This window comes from Mastomys coucha, unplaced genomic scaffold, assembly GCF_008632895.1.
Source record: "Mastomys coucha isolate ucsf_1 unplaced genomic scaffold, UCSF_Mcou_1 pScaffold3, whole genome shotgun sequence".
In the NCBI taxonomy this organism is placed as follows: domain Eukaryota; kingdom Metazoa; phylum Chordata; class Mammalia; order Rodentia; family Muridae; genus Mastomys; species Mastomys coucha.
The window spans coordinates 20,778,558-20,798,935 of record NW_022196909.1 but is presented as its reverse complement, the minus strand read 5'-3'; the positions used below and the strand labels follow the sequence as shown (position 1 = coordinate 20,798,935).

Here is a 20,378-nt window from a genome sequence, read left to right as displayed (position 1 = left end):
CATCCATTTCCCTAAGAATTTCATAAATTTATTGTTTTTAATAGCTGAGTAGTACTCCATTGTGTAGCAGCCCCAACAGGCTGCAAGCTGGAGCAGGACACCCGCGGTGAGGAACTCTGACTACAGCCCCTTAGAGCAAAGGCTGACAGGTCTCATGACTATGTTAAAAGCTTGTCGGACCCTCCTTTCAAGATCCTCCTCCGGTCTGGTGTTTATGGATTTTCTCGTGCTTATGTTAGATGGGCGGGTTTCGATTTCCCCTGGGTCTTGATCCTGAGTGTGACTATTTAAACTCAATGATCCTGTAGTAAACACACACATCTCTCGATAGAAAAAAAAAGAAATAGTTCATTATGTAAATAATTTTACTATTATTTCACCTAGTCCTTTATAATAATTAACATTTGTACCACTGGTAATTTTATGTTCCTGTCTCATTCTTTTATTTCCATTACTTAAGCTTTTGAGTAATTTTTGAATGCTTTTAGCAGTTTACATTTTTTAGAAAGAGATTTTCACTTTCCATAATACAGCTTATAAGAATACTCTAATATTATCTTGAAATTTTATATATAGTAGTCTCTTAATGAGCTGTGTAGTGTTCCCATTTGCACAAAGAATGCTTCTTATAGGAAATCCTAGTATTAGATTCCCTTCAGTGCTGGTAGTATCATTGTCTGATGATTAGTACATTCCTGTAATAACAGGCAAGCCAGTGTACTGATGTGAAAAGAAAGACTAGCGAGTCCTGCTCCATTTATGTGACTTATCCAGCACTTTTCCCATGAGGTGTATTCGATTATCTTCAAAGATATAGTAGTATATACATGTGGAAGGTATTTATTCACTGGGAGGCTTTTTCTCCTTTTTTCTTTCCATGTGTATGTATGTGTGGTGTACCTGAATGTGTGCATGCATGTCGGTATATGTGTGTATGCTGCTGTCCACACTTTTTCACACTGCACTTCTCTGCATTGAGACAGTACTTACTGTCCTTTAGATGTGTGCATTCTGTGTGTCTTGTGATACACTAATGTGTGTTTGCTGATGTAGTACATAGAAGGACAAGTAGCTTAATTGTATTTGTTTTACATTTTAGGATTTCCAAGATTTTATTGATTTGGATAAAATATTTCTACCTCAGAAATCAAATATATTAGTTTATAGAAGCCTGGTAATAATTACTTCAATAAAGCTGACTAAGAATGTATATCTTCACATCTAATTAGAAATACAATTCTAGGAGCAAGAGAGATAGCTCAGTGTTTAAGAGCACTGACTTCTCTTCCAAAGGTCCTGAGGTCAGTTTCCCAGCATCCACATCACATAATGGCTCACAACCATCTGTAATGGGATCTGATGCCCTGGTCTTGTGTGTCTGAAGACAGCGACAGTGTAATCACATACATAAAATGAATAAATAAGTCTTAAAACAAGAAAGGAAGAAAGAAGAAAGACAAGATCTACCTTTTAGTAAAGATCCACTATAAATTTATTATTTGAGAAAAGTATGTTTGAGTAAGACTTTTTTGAGTGATTTTTTTTTTGTAAAGATAAAAAGAAACATATTCAAAGAGGTCTTAGAAATTCATTTTGTTTTGTTATTTTCTTGAAAACAGAACAGCTTTTATAGTGTTCCAATATAATGGACTTCTATGTCCAGTTTATAAATTATCAAATAATTCTTTAATGAATTATATTTACATGAGTAATATAATCATCGGTTTTCCTTTTTTGTTCTACACAATAGATACTGCTGTCAGTAACAAAGCAGATGGAATTTGACTATTTTGGAGATCAATAAGATATTTTTCCTTTGTGATACTATTTTATAACAACAAAGGCTTCACTATTCTGTTTATTGTCCTCTAATGTATTTACCTAGGCTGAGCAATGGATTAAGTATGTTGAAGTTTATGATATGGCAACAAATTAGAAGGTACTTTAGATTAGATATTACTTTTCAAATATTAGTTATATTTGACATCTTTCATAAAGCCATGAGCAAGGTATTTGGAATTTTAGAACTATGTTTTTTTTGTTCTTCTTTAAATTAACCATTATAATTAGATTGGATTCACTGTGTAGCCTCTAAGACCCTCATTTTTGTCTCTAGGAGCTATGATAATGCATGTAATAAATACAGGAAAGCTGAAATTCTAAGAGGAGATTGGCTTCCAAATTTGCATTTCTTGGAAGTGCTGAGAGCCTTTTGCTTTCTGTCTTGATGAATTCCAGACTTTTTCACATACATGGGGCAATATAATATTTACCTTTTTATGTCTGATTTATTTTACTTTCCCCTGTTGGTAGCATATACAATGACTGTGGCATGTAGATGCTGTTTTGTTTATATGTTTATGTATTGATGGGCACTAGTATTATTTATATCTCTGGGCCATTCTTGAGGAAGCTTTGAAAACATTTGCATCGAAATATCCAGTGGGATTTTACTTCTTTTGCATATTTACCTAGGAAGGAAATGTAGTTCATGGTAATTATGTTTAATGCATCAAGAAATACATAAGCTTTTGACAAAAACTGTGCCTGTTCATATTTTCCATAGCAGTGTGAGAGTTTTCATGACAAACATGGTTGAATAGAATACTGCTGTTCAAATCAGACCTGGAAATACCTCCATATCCTTGGTGATCCAGTTTCTACGAGATAGCTTTTGACCTCATCTCCAAATGCAAGAAATAATGATACAAAGCATCCTTTCATTGCTTATTGGCCATTTGTACAGTATACCATCCTCCAGAAATGGTTTTTCAATACCTTTAGGCCCAGTTGAACTTTCATCTTGCTATGTCTCATAACTGTTACCACACACATGGTTTGGGAATATGTCATTCTGTGGGCTCTCCTTTCACTCATTTGATGAGGCTTTTAATACATAGAGTTCTTAACTTACTGTCCAATTTTTCTATTTCTGTTGCTTGCTTTTATTATATTTAGGAAACTAGTGCCAAGTTTAAGAACGTGGAGAGTTGCTTCTGTTTTTCTGTTTTCTTCTGTGAGTTGTATAGGCTTAGCTGTGAAATTTAGGTCTTTTTTTTTTTTTTTCATCAGTTTTGCATGTACCCTTTGTTTTCCTGGCACTGTTTATTGAAGAGACTGTTCTTTCTCCATGGGAATTTCCAAGCAAATGGAAACTATTGTCCATCATCATCAATCATCATCATCATCATCAGAAATATTATGTGCATTGATTTCATCAGAGTTAGGATAACACACCGCAGTCAAGCTATGGATGGACTAATGTTCCACACATATAGAGAATAAGCAGAGGAAATTAACTTTAGTAATGGTTCCATTGCCAGTCTTCCATTGCTAGTGGATATGTCACTGTTATTGATGCTGGATATTTAATGATCTTTATCCATCCCTTTTGTGCTGTAGGAAAAGGATGTTTTCTAACGAAGGAATGGATAAAAGTAGTAGGTATGACTAGATCTCTCGACAGACATGGTTAAACAAAAAAAGGCAGTTCACATTGTGCTAGAAAAACAAAAAGATTCCTGGACAAAATGAAACAGCCTACGAAGGCCGTGCAGGCTCTCCTGTTGGTAGGCAGGTGCACCATACTGAAAGCTCATTCTCGTGGTGCTACCTTAAGGTCAAAAGACTGTATATGCAAAGTTTGTCTTTCTCAAGAAAATGCTAATCTGTCAAAAAATAAATACCTGGGAGCCTGAGGAATGTCTTGATGGTTAGAGTGCTTGCTGCATAAGCTTTGGCACCTGAGCTTGGATTCCCAGAATCCATTCAAAAGCTTCAGGAAGTACTGTGTGTAACCCCAGCACTGTAGAGTGCAAGTGCAGAGACAGGCAGACTCATGGGACAAGCCAGAACAGCGAGCTGCAGGTTTTTAGAGACCCTGTCTCCAAAATAAACAAACAAACAAACCACTTCAAGCTGACATCAGCTATTGACCTTTGACCTCCATTTGTGCATACAGATAAACATATAAACATACCCAGAGATGTGTGTATACTTTATTGGCTTTCATTCTTGTCCTATTTATCTATATTACTATCTTTATGCTAGTAACTGTAAGATTTCTACTATTATGTGATAAGTTTTAAGGTCAGGGAAGGGGACTCTGCCTACTTCATATTTTGCACTTTTTTGTTTATTTTGTTTATGTTTATTTTTAGTAAAATAAAATTCCATGTGAATTTTAGAGTGAGTTTTTATTTTTCTACAAAAGAAAAATGCTGTTGGGATTTTGTTAGCAATTACATTGGATTTATATGTTGCTTTAGGTAGTATTATCTTAAAATTTTTGCCTGAAAATCTTTGGACGTAGGATATCTTCTCCATTTAAGTATTTTTCAATTTTAGTAGGTTTTTAAAAATAGTTTTAAATGTCCAAATCTATTGGGGTTAAATTTTATCTAACATATAAAAATATGTTCCTCGAAATTTTACTCTTTCAGATGCTGTGGAATTAGCTGTTTAATTTCTGCTTTTCTTGTTCTTTTTGTAGAAATACAACTAATATTATATGCCGTGTGTATGTGTGTGTTTTGCTAAACAAAAGTGGTTTTCCTGAGGAGAAAAGTCGCTTTCTCTTTCTTAAATAAAAGACTATTTTAGCTATAGGTAAAGTTCTGTCCTCTCCTTTTAAGTTTTGAATACTGTTCACATACTTTTCTTGTATTTTGTTTTAAGTAGAATTTCCAGGTAGTGTGTCGTTCATTTAATAGAAGAACGCACCTTTGCCTTTTTCCTCAGTCTCAGAGGAAAACTTTCAGCATTCACCATTGAGATAATGCCTAATGGGTTTTCATGTTTTGCTTTTACTGGGTTTGCCAGTAAGTTGGGGAAATTCTTCTTGAAGGAATGTTGAGTTTTATCAAGTGCTTTTTTTTGTTTTGTTTTAACTTCAACTTAGATAATCATGTGGTTTTGTTTCTTCTATTAATGTTGTATATTGCATTGGTAGACTTTCATGTGTGGGTCACCTTTACTTTCTGGAGCAAATTGTATTTGGTCTAGATAAACAAACCTAGGTTTTCTTAGTTTAGCTTGTTAGTATACTGTGAAGAACTATTTTGCCCATACATTAGAAATAGACAATAATAATATCTGGATGATAGCATCATTCCACTTCATGTTTACATACTATATTTCAAAAATGTTTCTTCATTAAAGCTGTGAAATAATTAGGAGAAATTAAAATTTACCTTCTTGATTATACCATTTGTGTATGTTGCAAAACACCTAAAAATGCTGGGAATATTGCTCAGTAGTTAACATACTACCTGCACAAATAAGCATTAAGACAAGAGTTTTAATGCCCTGAACCCATACAGTGCTTCGTGAGCACAGCAGCCTTACGTAATGCCTACCTCAAAGGGTAGACATAGTGGGTCTCCAAAGCAAGCTGGTTAGCAAGACTACCTGTGTCAGTGAGTTCTGGGTTTAGCTGAGGACCCTGCTTCAAGAAATGATGTAAAGGAGTGATCCATTCCTGACATCAACCTCAAGCCTCCATGAATGCATGCGCGGGTGCACACACATGCAAAGGACTCACCCAAGGAAATTACACCTGATAAGGGAGGTGATAGGCACATCTGTCCTCTTTTCTATTGATTTCCATTGCTGCCAAGAGTGTGCGGATGTCTGTCTTCATCCACCTTTATTACCACTTGTTGTTAGTTTGTTGTTGTTGGTTTGTTGTTTTTGTTGTTTTGAGATCAGTGGGTAGGGTGATAACTTCAGTGTAATTTATTTTGATATTTCCTCAGTGACTAATGATAGTTGGGTCATTTTATGGGAATTCTTTGTATTTCTTTTTTAGAACTGTCTATTTCAACTACTTAGTGGTAAAGTATTATATAATCTCGTGGTCTTCATTCAGGAAATAGCCATCTAATATTTTCTTTCATTACATACTGGATCTCTGTTTTCCATTTGTTGTCTCCTTCACTGCGTATGTTTTTATCTAATGCCATCCAAGGTCCTGTTTTTGTTTTTGTTTTGTTTTTGGAACCTTACATAGTTCTTTAGTATCTCCTAATTTGCTAGTATAATGCTTCCAGTTTTGCCATTTTTTGTTGTAAGTTTGCTTTGGCAGTTTGATGTCTTTTATATTTCAGTATAAAATATAGAATTCTTTTTTCTGATTCTGAAAAGAAAAAACCTTGTTATTTTATTAAGAATCGTATTGAACTCTTAGTCATTTTGAGTAGTATAGACATTTTAATAATGAAAATTTTAATTGTAACATATCTGAGGGAAAAAGACCTTGAAGAACAAAGAATTATCCTTTGCATAGTTTTGAGATTATGTAGGCATGGTTATTTCTGTGTCTTTGGCCTATGTTTAGTAGGTATTGTTATTTCTGATGGTGTGGTAAGGCAGAAGTGGGGCATGGATGGTAAATCAAAAGCATTCATCTCATATAGTCTGGGAAACAATAATCAAAGAGACAAGACCAGAGTCTGCTTCCCCCTGTGAGAGTCTATTATGTCCCAAAAATTCCACTAGTCCCACCACTCACAGTGTTAGTCAGTATACAGGAGTACCAAGCTGTAGGCTGATCCCTTAAATCTCAGGCCCTTGGGAAGCATTGTTTAAGGTCAAAACTATAGCATGTTACTCCAGGCTTAAGGCTTTTACCCACATCACTATGCCGAATGTGTCCCATCCATCTACTATATAAGATTAATGCTTAACCATTCCAGCATTGTTCAAAAATCCATGTCCAAATTCTCTCTAGGCAAAATTTAGTTGTCCATACTTGTAAAAATAAAACAGTAAGTTTACAAACCCAGAATATAAACATTCCCATATGTAAGTCAAGGAACAGAAAAATATGGAAGGCTGAGACTATGAAACAAATCATATAAATTTTTCATATAGACAGATGACCTTTCTTAAATTTGGATGTGAGTAAAAGCATAATGAATGATGCTTTCAAGAGAGAAATGGACAAGCTACACTCCAAGTTTTATCGAATACATTCATTAGCATGTAAATCACTTCATGGATCTGTAATGAATAAGTCATGTTGCTGAATTTTAACTTCCCCTTATCATGTATTTTTTTCAATTAAATGTTGGCTAATTCAGAAATTGGAGATTTTCTTTTGAAACTTTAATAATAATTTTTATTTAATGGTTTCCAGGCTACTATTAAGTTTCATCATAAAAAATTGAAATGTTAAATAACTTTCTTTTCATCATTTTAGGTGATGGTATTTGTACATGCTCGCAATGCCACTGTAAGGACAGCTATGTCTCTAATAGAGAGAGCAAAAAATAGTGGCCAGATTTCCTGCTTTTTACCCACCGAAGGACCAGAGTATGGACATGCATTAAAACAGGTGAGTGCCAGGAGACACAGGAACCAGTGCATATGATGTTCATGGTACATAGGTCTCAATGGAAAACGTATAATCTGAGAAGTTCATATTACAGGGTCATTAACTTATGAGAATCTTTTTACACATTTTTAAGTTAATCTATTATTTTAATTATGGTTTCACTTTCTGTGATGGAAACACTGTGACCAAAAAGCAAGTTAGAGAGGAAAGGGTTTATTCACCTTACTCACCACACTGCTGTTCAGCATCACAGGAAATCAGGACAGGAACTCAAACAGGGCAGGATCCTCGAGGCTGGAGCTGCTGTAACTAACAGCAGAATTACTATATTAACTGGCATCACAAAAATTGCCTGGTTAACTATCAATTTAAGGAGATGAAATTCACATATGCAAAAAGTAAAAGCTAAAAGTAAAGGGAGGCATTTTATTTCTACCTACTATCTTTCTTCACTAATCAGAAATTAAAAGAATTTCTAATATTATGTGGCCACAGTGATAGATGATTGAAGATGTAAAAAAAAAAAAGTAAAGCCATTAACACGGCTTATAACAAAATTGAGTCAACTTCAGCTGCTACTACTTCAGCAGCAAAGACTAAGAAAGAGAATTTATTGGTATTAAAAAATAGTCATAAAAGTATTCTCTAAATTAGCTTTCAGATACATATTACTCTAATTTGCTCAACAGAAACTTCTAGTTAGTCTCTTCTTTAGTTGTTCCAAATGATGAGCCATTTTCAACTAAGAGAAATATTCAATATAGTATATGTTAAAAAACAAAACAAAACAAAAGAAAAACTAGACACTGATCAGTGACCATAAGAGAAAGTAGTCAATAAAGAAGTGGTTAGGAATACTAAATCTAGTGTAGAATATTTAAAGTATGTGTGTGTGTGTATTAAAAACAAAACAAAACAAAAACAAAAAAACCTTTTGTCTCTAAAAAGTCAAGATCTTGTTTGTTTTTTGTTTTTGTTTCCTAGAACTCACTCTGTAGACCAGGCTGGCCTTGAACTCAGAAATCTACCTGCCTCTGCTTCCCAGGATTTAAATTAAAAGACAGAGCCACAAAACAATGAGCTATAAAGCAATAATCAAGTTGGGAAAATAATAGTCACAGCCACAATAGAGTATTATATCTGTATGATGTATATACTTAATAATTCAATAACAAACTAAACATGATATTTCTAGCATGTGTATCAGAAAAAGGAGAAATAAAACAGGCAGACAAGTTGGAGTGGAAAAAGAGCTTGCCAGATATAATTAACTTTTTTTTTAATCTTTACAATATTTTTATTTTTTTACAATAAATTGTAAAAGGGGAAAAAAACCAAAAAACCTAAATATATTTAAGGCTAGAGTGATGGCTGTGCGAGTGAAGAACCCGTGCTTCCCCTGTAGAGACTGGGATTGCTCACAGCTACCTGCAGCTCCCGTTCCTGGAGGACTGACACCATTTTCTGAGCTCTGCCAGGGTCTAGGCACACATACATCCGACAAGGAAAAACAAAAATGAAAACCTTAAACATCCGGAGACAATCTGACAACAGCCATGCTCATAGAGTTTCAGAAGCACCAGTGCATTCAGAGTTCTAAAGTAAGGTGATGGCTTAAAGTCTCTCTATATACTACCTTCATGCTTAATATCTTAAATCTGGGAATGCTCGAGAGTAAAAGCAAAATATGCAGCTTTGGAGGGGTCTTAAAGGACAGTATGGACAATTATTCACTATTACTTTATTAGGAATAAATGACTCTAGGGGCTAAGGAGATGATACAGCACATAGGAGTGGTTCCAGCACCTACATGGTGGTTTACAACCATCCGTAACTCCCAATCCAGGAGATTGATGCTCTCTTCTGACTTACTAAGGCACCAGGAATGCACATGGCACATGTACATACGCATGTACATTTGCAGTCAAAACATCCAAACATATAAAATAAATAAATATTAGAAGATTAATAACTATTTTAAAGTTTATTAGAATTAACACCAACTAATTCTGTTGATCACTTGTCAACATATCACTGTAAATATCACTGTAAATAATGAGAGACTGGCAAGGGTAGGGGTTCTTCTGCCCTTATGACCCTGGTAATTTCACATAGACTTTAGAAATAAGTAAATATGAAACTATCGAACAGAATATGGTAAGTTGCATTTTAAGAAAACAGTAAGCAGTTCATTGCACACAAAAAATAGAAGTGGATTAAGCTAGTGGTCTTGAATTTCATTAGGCAGTCAGTAAGGATAAGGCATTCCAAGGAGAAGAGACTACAGATAAAGGAAAATAAGAGACATTTGAAGGAAACATGGAGTCGTCTTTAATTTTCAAGGCAGAAGTGATGTATTAATATTCTGTGGTTACTCTTCGGGAGAAGCTGAACAGAATCTGAAGTTGGCTAATTATTCATGTGAGAAAAAGAAGAGGGCATGAATGATACACATATCTAGACAAGTCAAGATGCTGCAGGACCCAAAGCAGAAGTGCATTTTCCTTCCCCACAAGAATTCATGTAGAGCTTTGGTGAATCATCCCATATTACCCACTAATGAGTATGTTCCTCAAAAAGCCGCTTCCTTTAACATCCCCTTGCTAGCACTAGACAGTGTCAAGTTCTCAGGTCAATAATAAATACATAGAGAAAAATGTGTGTGTGTGTGTGTGTGTGTGTGTGTGTGTGTGTGTGTGTGTGTGTGTGTAATTTTACATTTATTTAGCATGGAATCCTGAGGATAATTTTCTAGAGTCTATTCTCTCCTTCTATGATGTTGATCAAGGAATGAAAATGAAGTAATCAGGCTGGTTGGTGAGAACCTACATCTGCTGAGTTGAGTCCTCTTGCATGCCCTTCATGTCCCACATTTCTGGGACAGGGACTCACTTGTCTCAGGCTGTTCTCTAGCTCCTTGAATTTTTGATCCCTCTCTGCCTCTACTTAGGGAGTGCTGGGATTACAGAAGGTGTCACCACATCTAGTTGGGTGATAGAAAAAGTATTTCCTCATGTTAGAGGAGCATCTAATCAACTGAGCTATATCTCTGTCTCTGTTACTTCATCATTTATTTATTTTTTTGGTGCTTTGGTATGTATGTGAAAGACTGAGCACTTTCTAACTTAGACATTTATATTTCATTTTCGTTAAATGGTTCATGTTCTTGGCCAATATTAAATTGCATATAAAATCAGGTATGTCTTATTTTTTACTCGTGATTATTTTCTATGTAGATCTTTCACTTCAGTGTATATATTATATAAAGAGCATGCCTATTTCCTGTTTCAATTTCCCTCTGGGAAATTCCCCCACTGGGGTCCCTGAGCTCAGTCTGATGGTTGGCTCCAAGCATCCACATCTGCAGAGAGATGGCTCAATGGTTAAGAGCACTGACTACTCTTCCAAAGGTCCTGAGTTCAATTCCCAGCAACCACAGGGTGGCTCACAAACATCTGTAATGGGATCTGATGCCCATTTCTGATGTGTCTGAAGACAGTGACAATATACTCATTTATATAAAGTAATTTTTTTCTTAAGAGTTTAATTTAAAATAGTCATAAATTTGAGTTTGATTAGCATAAAATTATCTTATTAGATCAAGTTGTTGACTATGTTGTGCATAGGTAAATAAAAATATTACTACAAGGATCTTCCTGTGAGACACTCTGATCTTCAATCTTAAATTTCCATTATAATAACTTGAGTAACTAATTAGGTATGTTAATCCATGAATGTAGAAAAATAATAAATGTTAACTGTTAGAGAAATGCCAGTCAGAACCATGCTCAGATACCTCATACCTTTTACCATATTATACCTTCTACCATATACCTTTTATAATGTCTAGAAAGCAATTTAACTGACAATGTAAGTACAGGCGTATGTAAGAAGCAGTGGAAGTTCTCATTCTGTTTTGATACAAATGCAAATGTTACTGCCCTTTGGGAATGGTTTGCTGATTTCCTGAAGCTTAATATACAATTACCATATGACTCAACAGCTCAACTATTTACACTATACTAGGGAAATGAAAACATGGATTCGTAGACACACAAATGAGTATCAATTTTTGCAGGAGGTCCACCTAAAGTCATATATTATGAAAATAGATTAACATCTTGTGATATGTCCATCCACACCAATGAGAAGTGCTCCAGTAAAAATTAGAGTATGTAGTGAACCATTTGCACACATCAACTTACATGAGTCCTAAAGACATTTAAGATAGATGATAGAAACCAGTCCAGAATATACTGTGTGGTTAAATTTGTGTAACATTCCTACAAGTGACAGACATCCTGTAGAAAAACAGATCAGTAGTTGCAGGGAGTTTAGGGTATGAGGGTTTGTCTGTAAAGAAACATTGCATGGGCCTGTGATACTGTAAGCCAGTTCTCAATTTTCCTAAAGTTATGACTGCCAACCATAAAATGATTATGAATCTTATTGTAAATATCTAATATGCAATATATCTGATATGTGACCCCTGTGAAAGGTCGTTTCACCCCCAAAGGGGTAACCCATAGGTTGAGAACTGCTGTTGTAAATGATCTTTTTGTATTCTGAATATGTCAGGGGTTGCTATGTAAATACAGTCATGGAATTGATCACCCATAGTATGAAAACTAGTTGTTTTCATACTATTTTAAAAGTAACAATTTTTCAGATTTATATTCTTTGGCTCATCACTACTTCATCTGTACTGTGAAATAGGACAGACCACAAGTCAAAAATTCAGATCTAAAATTTAAACTTGAGAATAAAGAGGCCTAGTATGGTGGCACATTCTTCTAATCCTAGCACTTTAAAGACAGATTGTGTAGGCAGATCTGTGTGAGCTCAGGATGAGCCTGGTCTATAATAAAAGTGTCAGACTATTGTGACAGACTAGTGTTACACCCTGTCTTGCAAATAAAATCTAAAAAGTAACAATAACACCAGAATTACCCTAAGAGTCTGTCAACAGATGAATGGAATTAGAAAGATTGTTTTATATGCACAGTGTATTTTTCAGCCATAAAAAAGAATGAAGTTGCATAATAAGGGAAAATGGTTGTACCTGGAGATCCTTACATTTGGTGACTCAAATCAGTTCCAGAGAGATACCATGTTTTTTTTCTCATTTGCTTAACTTACGTTTTTATATACGTACAGAAAACCTTCAATGCATATAGGGCATGAAGGTACAAGGGAAACTGGGGTAACACATAGATCTCTGCAGGGAATGTTGCAAGAGAAATGGGAACATGAGCTGTGGGGGTAGAAGATGCTTAGAATATGCTCAATGTGTTCTTGTAAGGAAATATCTTTTTAACCCCAGTACTATATTCTGTCAGTGTATGTCAGTTAAAGTATTGTTTTTAAAAAAAGAAGCCAGAGAAACTTAAAGTGACAATGAGCAATCCACATTATGCAGAGGAATGGCATAATTTAACAAGAGCTGTGAGCTCAATGTCGTGAAGTTGCAGAGTGATGTGCACTCACATGCATTGCTGATCTATGAATCCATTACATAATGTTAGACAGCAAATTGATGGCTTTAAGTGAAATTAGAACTATATTTACTTTTCAACTTAATTTTTTATAAATTCTTGGAAATCTGTTATAGAATGAGAAAAGCAAAATGTGTTTGTGTGTGTGTGTGTGTGTGTGTGTGTGTGTGTGTGTGTGTGACAACCTGTATCATCAGTGTCCTATCTCAGGTTTGTCACTGGATCCTACGTTGGTAAGAAGTATATCTGGTTATTCTAGTGCAGGCAGTCCACAGGCAGGCCTCAGCAGAAGCAGGCAGCCATCCTGCAGTACAATTGTACCGCTCTGTTAGCTCTGAGTGCCCTCTTTTAACGTTAGAGAAGAGTAATTGGTCAAGTGGCCTCCCTCCTTTTTTGGCTTTCGAAGGAATTCTGTTATCTTTTAGTAAATACTTTCATGGTCTTTGATATTCATAAGAGAGGCTTCAAGAAATTTGAAAATAATATCTCAGCTCTAAACAGAAAAAGGCAATGTGATCAAGTATAGTACATTTATTACTTGACATCTCTGACCAAATAGATACCTGCCAAAAATAACTTGTGATAGGAAAGATATATTTCAGCTTTGTTCCAAAGAGTTGTAGGCCGTCAGAATAGGGAAGGGATCACAGAGTTAAGGAACACAAGAGTGTGTAACAGAAATTCCTTACATGGCAGTGGCCTGAACTAGGAGACCAAACTGATGCCCTTAAAAGGCCCCACCACACTGATCAGCTCCCACCAGGCAGAAGGCTCCACCTCCAAAACACTCCATTCCCTTCCAGTAGTGCCTCTGAACATGGCCTGTGGTAGACATTGCAAATTCAAATGTAAGTCTTTAGTTACTCATAAAGTCTGTTATTTTTTTCTACACAAATATAAAGAGTGCATTTGCATTTTGTTAGGTGTATATTGTCTTTGGAACTTTCAAAGTGTATAGGTTGTCATTTACTTGATTGGCCACTAGGTGGTGTAGTTTACTAATTTATTATACACAATGTATAAGCAGAATGTATGAAGTGATCTTTTCTATAGTTTATTTCTTGGTGAGCAGGGGGAGGGGGAAGGGAACAGGGGTTTTGTTTTGTTTTTTTATTTTTATTTTATTTTATTTTATATTTCTTTTTTCGGAGAGGAAACAGGGAAAGGAGATATCATATGAGATGTAAATAAAGAAAGTATCAATTAAAAAAAAAGGAAAATGTGACTCACAATGCAATCTTTATGGCAAGGCCTGGATTAGAACTCCAGCTCCCTGACCTCTCATTCCCCGCCATATTCATATATGGAAAAAGTTAGTCAAAAATAAGCTCCTATTGATAATAAGATTTTTTCCAAAACAATAATAAATAAAGATATAAGATCTCCCCAAGAGGTTTTATTATTAAATATCTTTTAAAAGTATTACACTAATATCCTTAGTTTCATAAAAATACTTCAGTGAGTTTTATCAATTAGTTTATACAGTCTTTGGTATAAAACTTATGCAGAGCTCACAAGTTCAAACCAGTCCAAAGAACCGATACTAACAAGGAAATTAGTGCATTCGAAGTAGATGTATGGCTGTAGGGGAAATGTGATCCAGTACCTTCCCACCAAATTGGAACATGAACACAGCTGTAGGTGAACACTGTGGGCTTTCTGCAAAATTTTAAGACACAAGATGATATTTGTGTAATGCACTGTTACCAAGTTATACTTTAAGAAACATTAAAATAATTTCACTCTCTTTGATAAACTCATTCAGTGTGTGTGAGATATAGCAATTGCTGTTAAATACTAAATAACTGCCTTTTTATTTTATTTTTTTAATGTCTAGGTACAAAAGTCAAGAAATAAGCAAGTGCGAGAATTATTTTCAGATGGCTTTAGCATTCATCATGCCGGGATGCTTCGGCAAGACAGAAATCTGGTTGAAAATTTGTTCTCAAACGGGCATATCAAAGTCCTCGTGTGTACAGCCACATTAGCCTGGGGTGTCAATCTTCCTGCTCATGCCGTTATCATCAAGGTAGGAGCTCACCGCCCTTTGCTCATGGATTTGTGTGTCTGTTAAAGCAAGCTCCCGAACTGATTTATTTACAAAAAGTTTGTGATCTGTCTGTTTCATTGACCAAATGTTGTTTTAGCCAGAATTATTTTCTCTAGTAAAAGTCTAGTTTATATTACAGAATTTAACTCTATCCTACCTGATGAAGGGATTATTTAAAGTATACTTTTGAAATCTTCCCATATTTGCCCAATTTCAGGTTCCAGCTCTTCAGGATTATATGTGTGTGCTTATGTAAATTTTATTAACTTTTCCTCATCTAGGGAACACAAATATATGCTGCCAAAAGAGGCTCCTTTGTTGACCTTGGAATTTTAGATGTCATGCAGATATTTGGCCGAGCCGGACGACCGCAATTTGACAAATTTGGGGAAGGAATCATTATAACAACCCATGATAAACTCAGCCATTACCTCAGTTTGCTCACTCAACAAAACCCAATTGAGAGTCAGTTTCTGGAAAGCCTTGCAGATAACCTAAATGCAGAGGTAAGAACTTGGAAGTAAAATGTTGAGAAAGATTGAATTGGTTGTTTATTTGTAGTATTAGGACTATTGTGATTGGGAAGAGGCAAGATAGAGGCTGCCGAGATGGCTCAGTTGGTGAGGGCGCTTGCTCACTGCGCTCCCAAAAGATCTGCATTTGCTTCCCACCCAACTACCCTGAAAGGCCAGCCCCAAGGAACCTGACACCTGCTTATGGCCTTGTCTGGTATCTGTTTGCTTGTACACACACACACACACACACACAGAGAGAGAGAGAGAGAGAGAGAGAGAGAGAGAGAGAGAGAGAGAGAGAGAGAGAGGGGTTTAAATTACATCTTTAAAAATAGAGAAAATAATAGGATAAATGGCAGAATGTTGCTTAATTCACAGCAGTGTAAAATATTAACAGGACTGATGAGAACTTGTTGGTAACTATGAAATTTGCTCTGTATCAGAAATCTAAGCTAACTTAATAGAGGCTAGGGAAATAAATAGCAATAGTAGCAATGTACATTTGTATTTTGCCTTTCTAATAAAACTTTACTAGATTTATAAAGTTACTTTATTTTATTAGATCATTTGATAGCTTCGTTGTAAAAATTTTATACAAATTATACAAAACTGAACTTTGAGCTTGAGTATCAAAATTTGTTTTGCGTATGTGTTTGTGCAGTTTCTGTGCTCACACCTAACTGACCCCAGCAGCCCAAGCATCTAGCATCTTAAGTGGCAAACAATATAAACATTTTTAACAATTTAGAATCTATATCTCAAACATTAGCTGTTTTCAGTTCCTATGCATTCTTAATTATTGCTGTGGTATTGTGTACTTTCCTATACCAGTTTCCTTTCTTAGCCTGAAGTTGTGTTAGTTAGTTCAGTGGGTTTTTATGTGAGTGTGAAATAAATGAAGGGCATATAGTCACAATGTATGCTAGTCTATGCCTTGTCCTTCTTCATGGATTATAGAAGTGTCTGTGACATCCTGCTTGTATTATTCATGTTTTCTCTCTAGAGTTTGAAAAGCAAACTGACACAGTTCTCTGTTAAGAATAGTGGCCAAAGGAGGATCAGAACTCCTGGAAACACAGTGCAGTGGCATCAAAGATGTGTTGCATGTGTGGCCGAAGGGTTCAGGGGGAGAGAATACATTGGGTGCCAGGCTACCGCAAAACAAACAAACAAACAAAAAACCTTTGTGAAAGCTCTAGATGAGGTCAGAAAGACACCAATGATTGGAGATTTGGAAAAAAAAGCATGAGGGGCAGGCAGATAGATAGCCAATGGGAAAGGCCCTTGTGCCAAAGCCGAGGACTAAGGTCTGTTCCTTTGTTCCTCAGGACCCACGTGGTAGATGGAAATAACATTATCTATGCCATGACACACATGACACATGCAGATAACACTAATAAAAGTATTCTATAAATGAAAAGGGGAAGGGTAATAAAAGGCTCTATTTTCTACTAAGAAAATTACAGGCTAGTTAAAAACTAGTAGATAAATTTGACTCCAGGACAATCTATAATATCTCAGTTTCAGTCCTTGTTTTTGACCATGATTGAATAATTTAAATAACTAGATATAAATAACTTGCATGTTTTATGAGCATTCTCTTCTTTTTTCAGTTATAATGCCTAGCAGTATCCTCAGGTATCTCTAGCACCTCAAGGTCACTTGAAGTTGATTTTTGAAAATAGTATTTGAACGCACAGGTCCATTAAATCCAGTCTATTTTATGGAGCTTATATTTGGCACATCTTAGATAAAATGTAGTCAATTAAACCGGAGATATTTCCTTGTATTGGTACTTTGTTTTTCCTCGTGATCTAGACTAAATATTTTTTAAAATATCAGCAATAGTTTCCCCGACTTTTATAGTGCGAGAAGGTTGTGTGAGCTGGTTGTTATGTTCCCTTGAGGCTAAAGACTCAGTTTGAAAGAGAGAACTTCAGTTGAGGAAATGACCTCACCAAAGGGGCTGTGGGAAGTCAGAGGCCCAGTCCACTGTGCCACCCCTGGGTTGGTGGTCTAGAGTGCTGTAAGAAGGCTGTTAGGCCATCAAGAACAAGCCAGTAAATGGCACTCCTCCGTGGCCTCTGCATCAACTCCTGCTTCAGATCCTTTCCCTGACTTCCCTGGATGATGGACTACAAGGTTAAGATGAAATAAATCCCTTTGTCCCCTAGTTTCCTTGGCTTTGGAGTTTTATCACAGCGGTAGCCATCCCATTGAAGACAGATTTCTACGTAACTTTATTCTTAAGTTTGTGGAGTCTAAGATTTAGTCAACTTAGAACTAATATCTAAGTTTGACCACTTTTTAAAAGTAGTAAACCCAAGTGCTCTTATAAGTATACAGGAAATACAAACAGAATCAAACCCTTTTCTTATCGTTTAGAACAGTACAATAGTATCAGTGAAACTAGGCGTCCTCTGAACCAAAGTATCAAAATAATGGTACATATTTTCATCACTAACTACTTCATAGACATTCCATTTTCAGAAATGTCATCTCACTATGAGCATAATTCCATTTAGGTACATAAAAGACATCCATACTTTGAATTTTTTAGCCTTTGTAATGAGGTATAATCACTGCTAATTTTTTTTTTACCTCGCTCTACTGAAATTTCTAATTTCCTGATAATAATACAAGTTGAATGTGAAATTAATTTTGGTAAAACAGGAAGTCAAGTTTGAATCATTTTATAGTGTAAATCTGTGCTGTATTATTAAGATCGTGGATTTGTGTTTACCCTATCTTTGTTAAGACTCAATATTAGCAGTGATTAATGCCAAGATCAAGTTAAACTAGAAGAAGAACATTGCCTCTAATGGCTTTGACTTTATGAATACAATTTTAACTAATTAGACAAATAATTAAGTATAATCTGAACATCAATGTTTTATGCATATCTTTGCTCTTTGATATCTCATAAGATAACTCCATAATCATAAAGCTGAAAGGTCACAAGTGCATTCCCTTTACAAGGTCACGTGAGTTTGCACCGAGAGAAAGCAAGTGTTTGAAGCTTTTTAACACGTTTTCAGAGGATGTCACTCTTCTCCTACTCTCTTCTTACCCTTTAAATCTCAGCCAGTTTTTAAACTAGGATACTTTTCCTATATTCTAATATTTATTCTTCAGAAGAATCCCATACATGCTGTATATATACTAATACATATACATATACTCAACTCATGTAGAACCTTGTTTTCACAGTCTGCCTCTGCTTATTTCCCAGTGGAAGTCCTTTGCTCTAGAAAGGCATTCTTCTGACCTGGTCACCTTCAGTGTCCAGTTTTTTATATTCTTTTGTTTGTTTGTTTTTTTTTATTCTCATTTATAAAATAGTACCCTTGTTGGTTTGTGAGAAATCTATTACATGCCCGTTCTATTTCGCTATGTAGCACATACCACAATTGATTTACTATATAATCCCTTGATACTCAGCCCCATGTGCTTATTTCCAGCCTTAAAATAAATGAGTGGTGGGAACACATTTTTTTATGTATCAAAGGTGTGTGCGTGTGTGTGTGCGTGTGTGTGTGTGTGTGTGTGTGTGTGTGTGTGTGCGCGTGTACATACACAGTCATGACTATAAACTTGCTTATTTAGATTTTATATGATTTTAACCAATTTTCAAGGCATACATATGATACAAATAATCAAAACATCCTTACATATTAAACTTTAATATATCAATTAGGTATGAAGTATAATTTAAGTTATATATCTAAATTTCCAAATGGGGTGAGTTACATTTTCTTTAATGGATTTTATACTATAACATTTTCATCATTCACACATCTGTATTTGAAAACCATTGTTGAGTATGAATCCATTGTGATTCAGGGGAGTTGAGTTTGGTTATGAGTTCCAACTTCATGCAGGGGGACTGGCATGTGGCCATGGACCATGCTTTTATGCAAGTATCTTTGTACGGAATGTACAGGCTTACTGCTGACTGGTAAGATGAATGAATAAATTCCAAAGATATAGCACAAAAAAGCTGTCACCAGGTGGCAGCTTATAGTTACAAGACACTTTTCATTTATGTCACAAGGTGGCGATAAAGGACTAGCCTCATAATAATGTGGACCATGAAATGAACATGTATTTTTCGGTTCAGTGTCTTTCCTTTTTGTGAATCATTACAAGATGCGCATTACTTGAGCAGATGAGTGATACCTGCATCTCCGTTTCATCTTATCAGAGGCTGAGCAGCTGCTCGCTCAGGTTCATTTACTGATGAAGCTGATTCTGTGTTTTTATAAATCTTGATCTCTTTTATGTTAAAATAATGCTATATGATCATAAGAAAAATAGTTCATACTTGATAAGACATTATAACCTACACACAGACACACGCACATGCGCACACACACACACGAGTGAGTTAGTTAGTTAGCTAGTTACCTGCATAGGAAGAATATTTTATTGGGTATAGTGTAGGAACGAAGTTGGTTGGGGAACACCTAGAATACTGCCTGTATTAAAATATCTGACATTAAATAGGAGAAAGGGGATGTCAGACTAGGTTCTTTTTATTTAAATTTTTACTAATTTTACTAACTTTTCAAAGGAACATTTCAAGACAGAATGTATAAGGCCCAGAGTCGACAGCTGAACTTTTTAGAAGCCTTTTTTGAGACCATGAGGGTTAGTGGAGGAAAAGGAAGTGAGGGCTGTATCAGTTGTGGAAAGTGAGGTTGGCAGAGTAAACCCAGCTAAGTCAGCACTGCAGCTGGATGCTAGGACTTGGAAAGTCAACAATACTGCTGAGCGTCTGGACAGTAATACAGTAGTCATGCGCTTTCAGCACGTGGAGGATAGAGATGTAAGGGGGAAGAAAGGTTGGGAAGAAAGGTTAATTGCTAACATACCATGTGTTAACTGATTGTTTCATATTCCCATGTTCACTATTAACATCTGAAATGTAATAGGATGTGCATAAGGTTTTTTTGTTTTTTTTTGTTTTTTGGGTTTTTTTT

The 20,378-nt window shown here is 35.6% G+C and overlaps 1 protein-coding gene across 2 annotated transcripts in view; it reads left to right on the top strand.

Moving 5' to 3' along the window:
- Positions 1–20,378, top strand: part of Ascc3 (activating signal cointegrator 1 complex subunit 3) — a 267,615-nt gene that overhangs the window by 92,669 nt on the left and 154,568 nt on the right. For both annotated transcript variants that reach the window (XM_031347189.1, XM_031347190.1), the window contains 3 exons: positions 7,202–7,336; positions 14,669–14,860; positions 15,163–15,387. In XM_031347189.1, the coding sequence (XP_031203049.1) occupies positions 7,202–7,336; positions 14,669–14,860; positions 15,163–15,387 (552 nt within the window). The remainder of the gene's footprint in view (positions 1–7,201; positions 7,337–14,668; positions 14,861–15,162; positions 15,388–20,378) is intronic.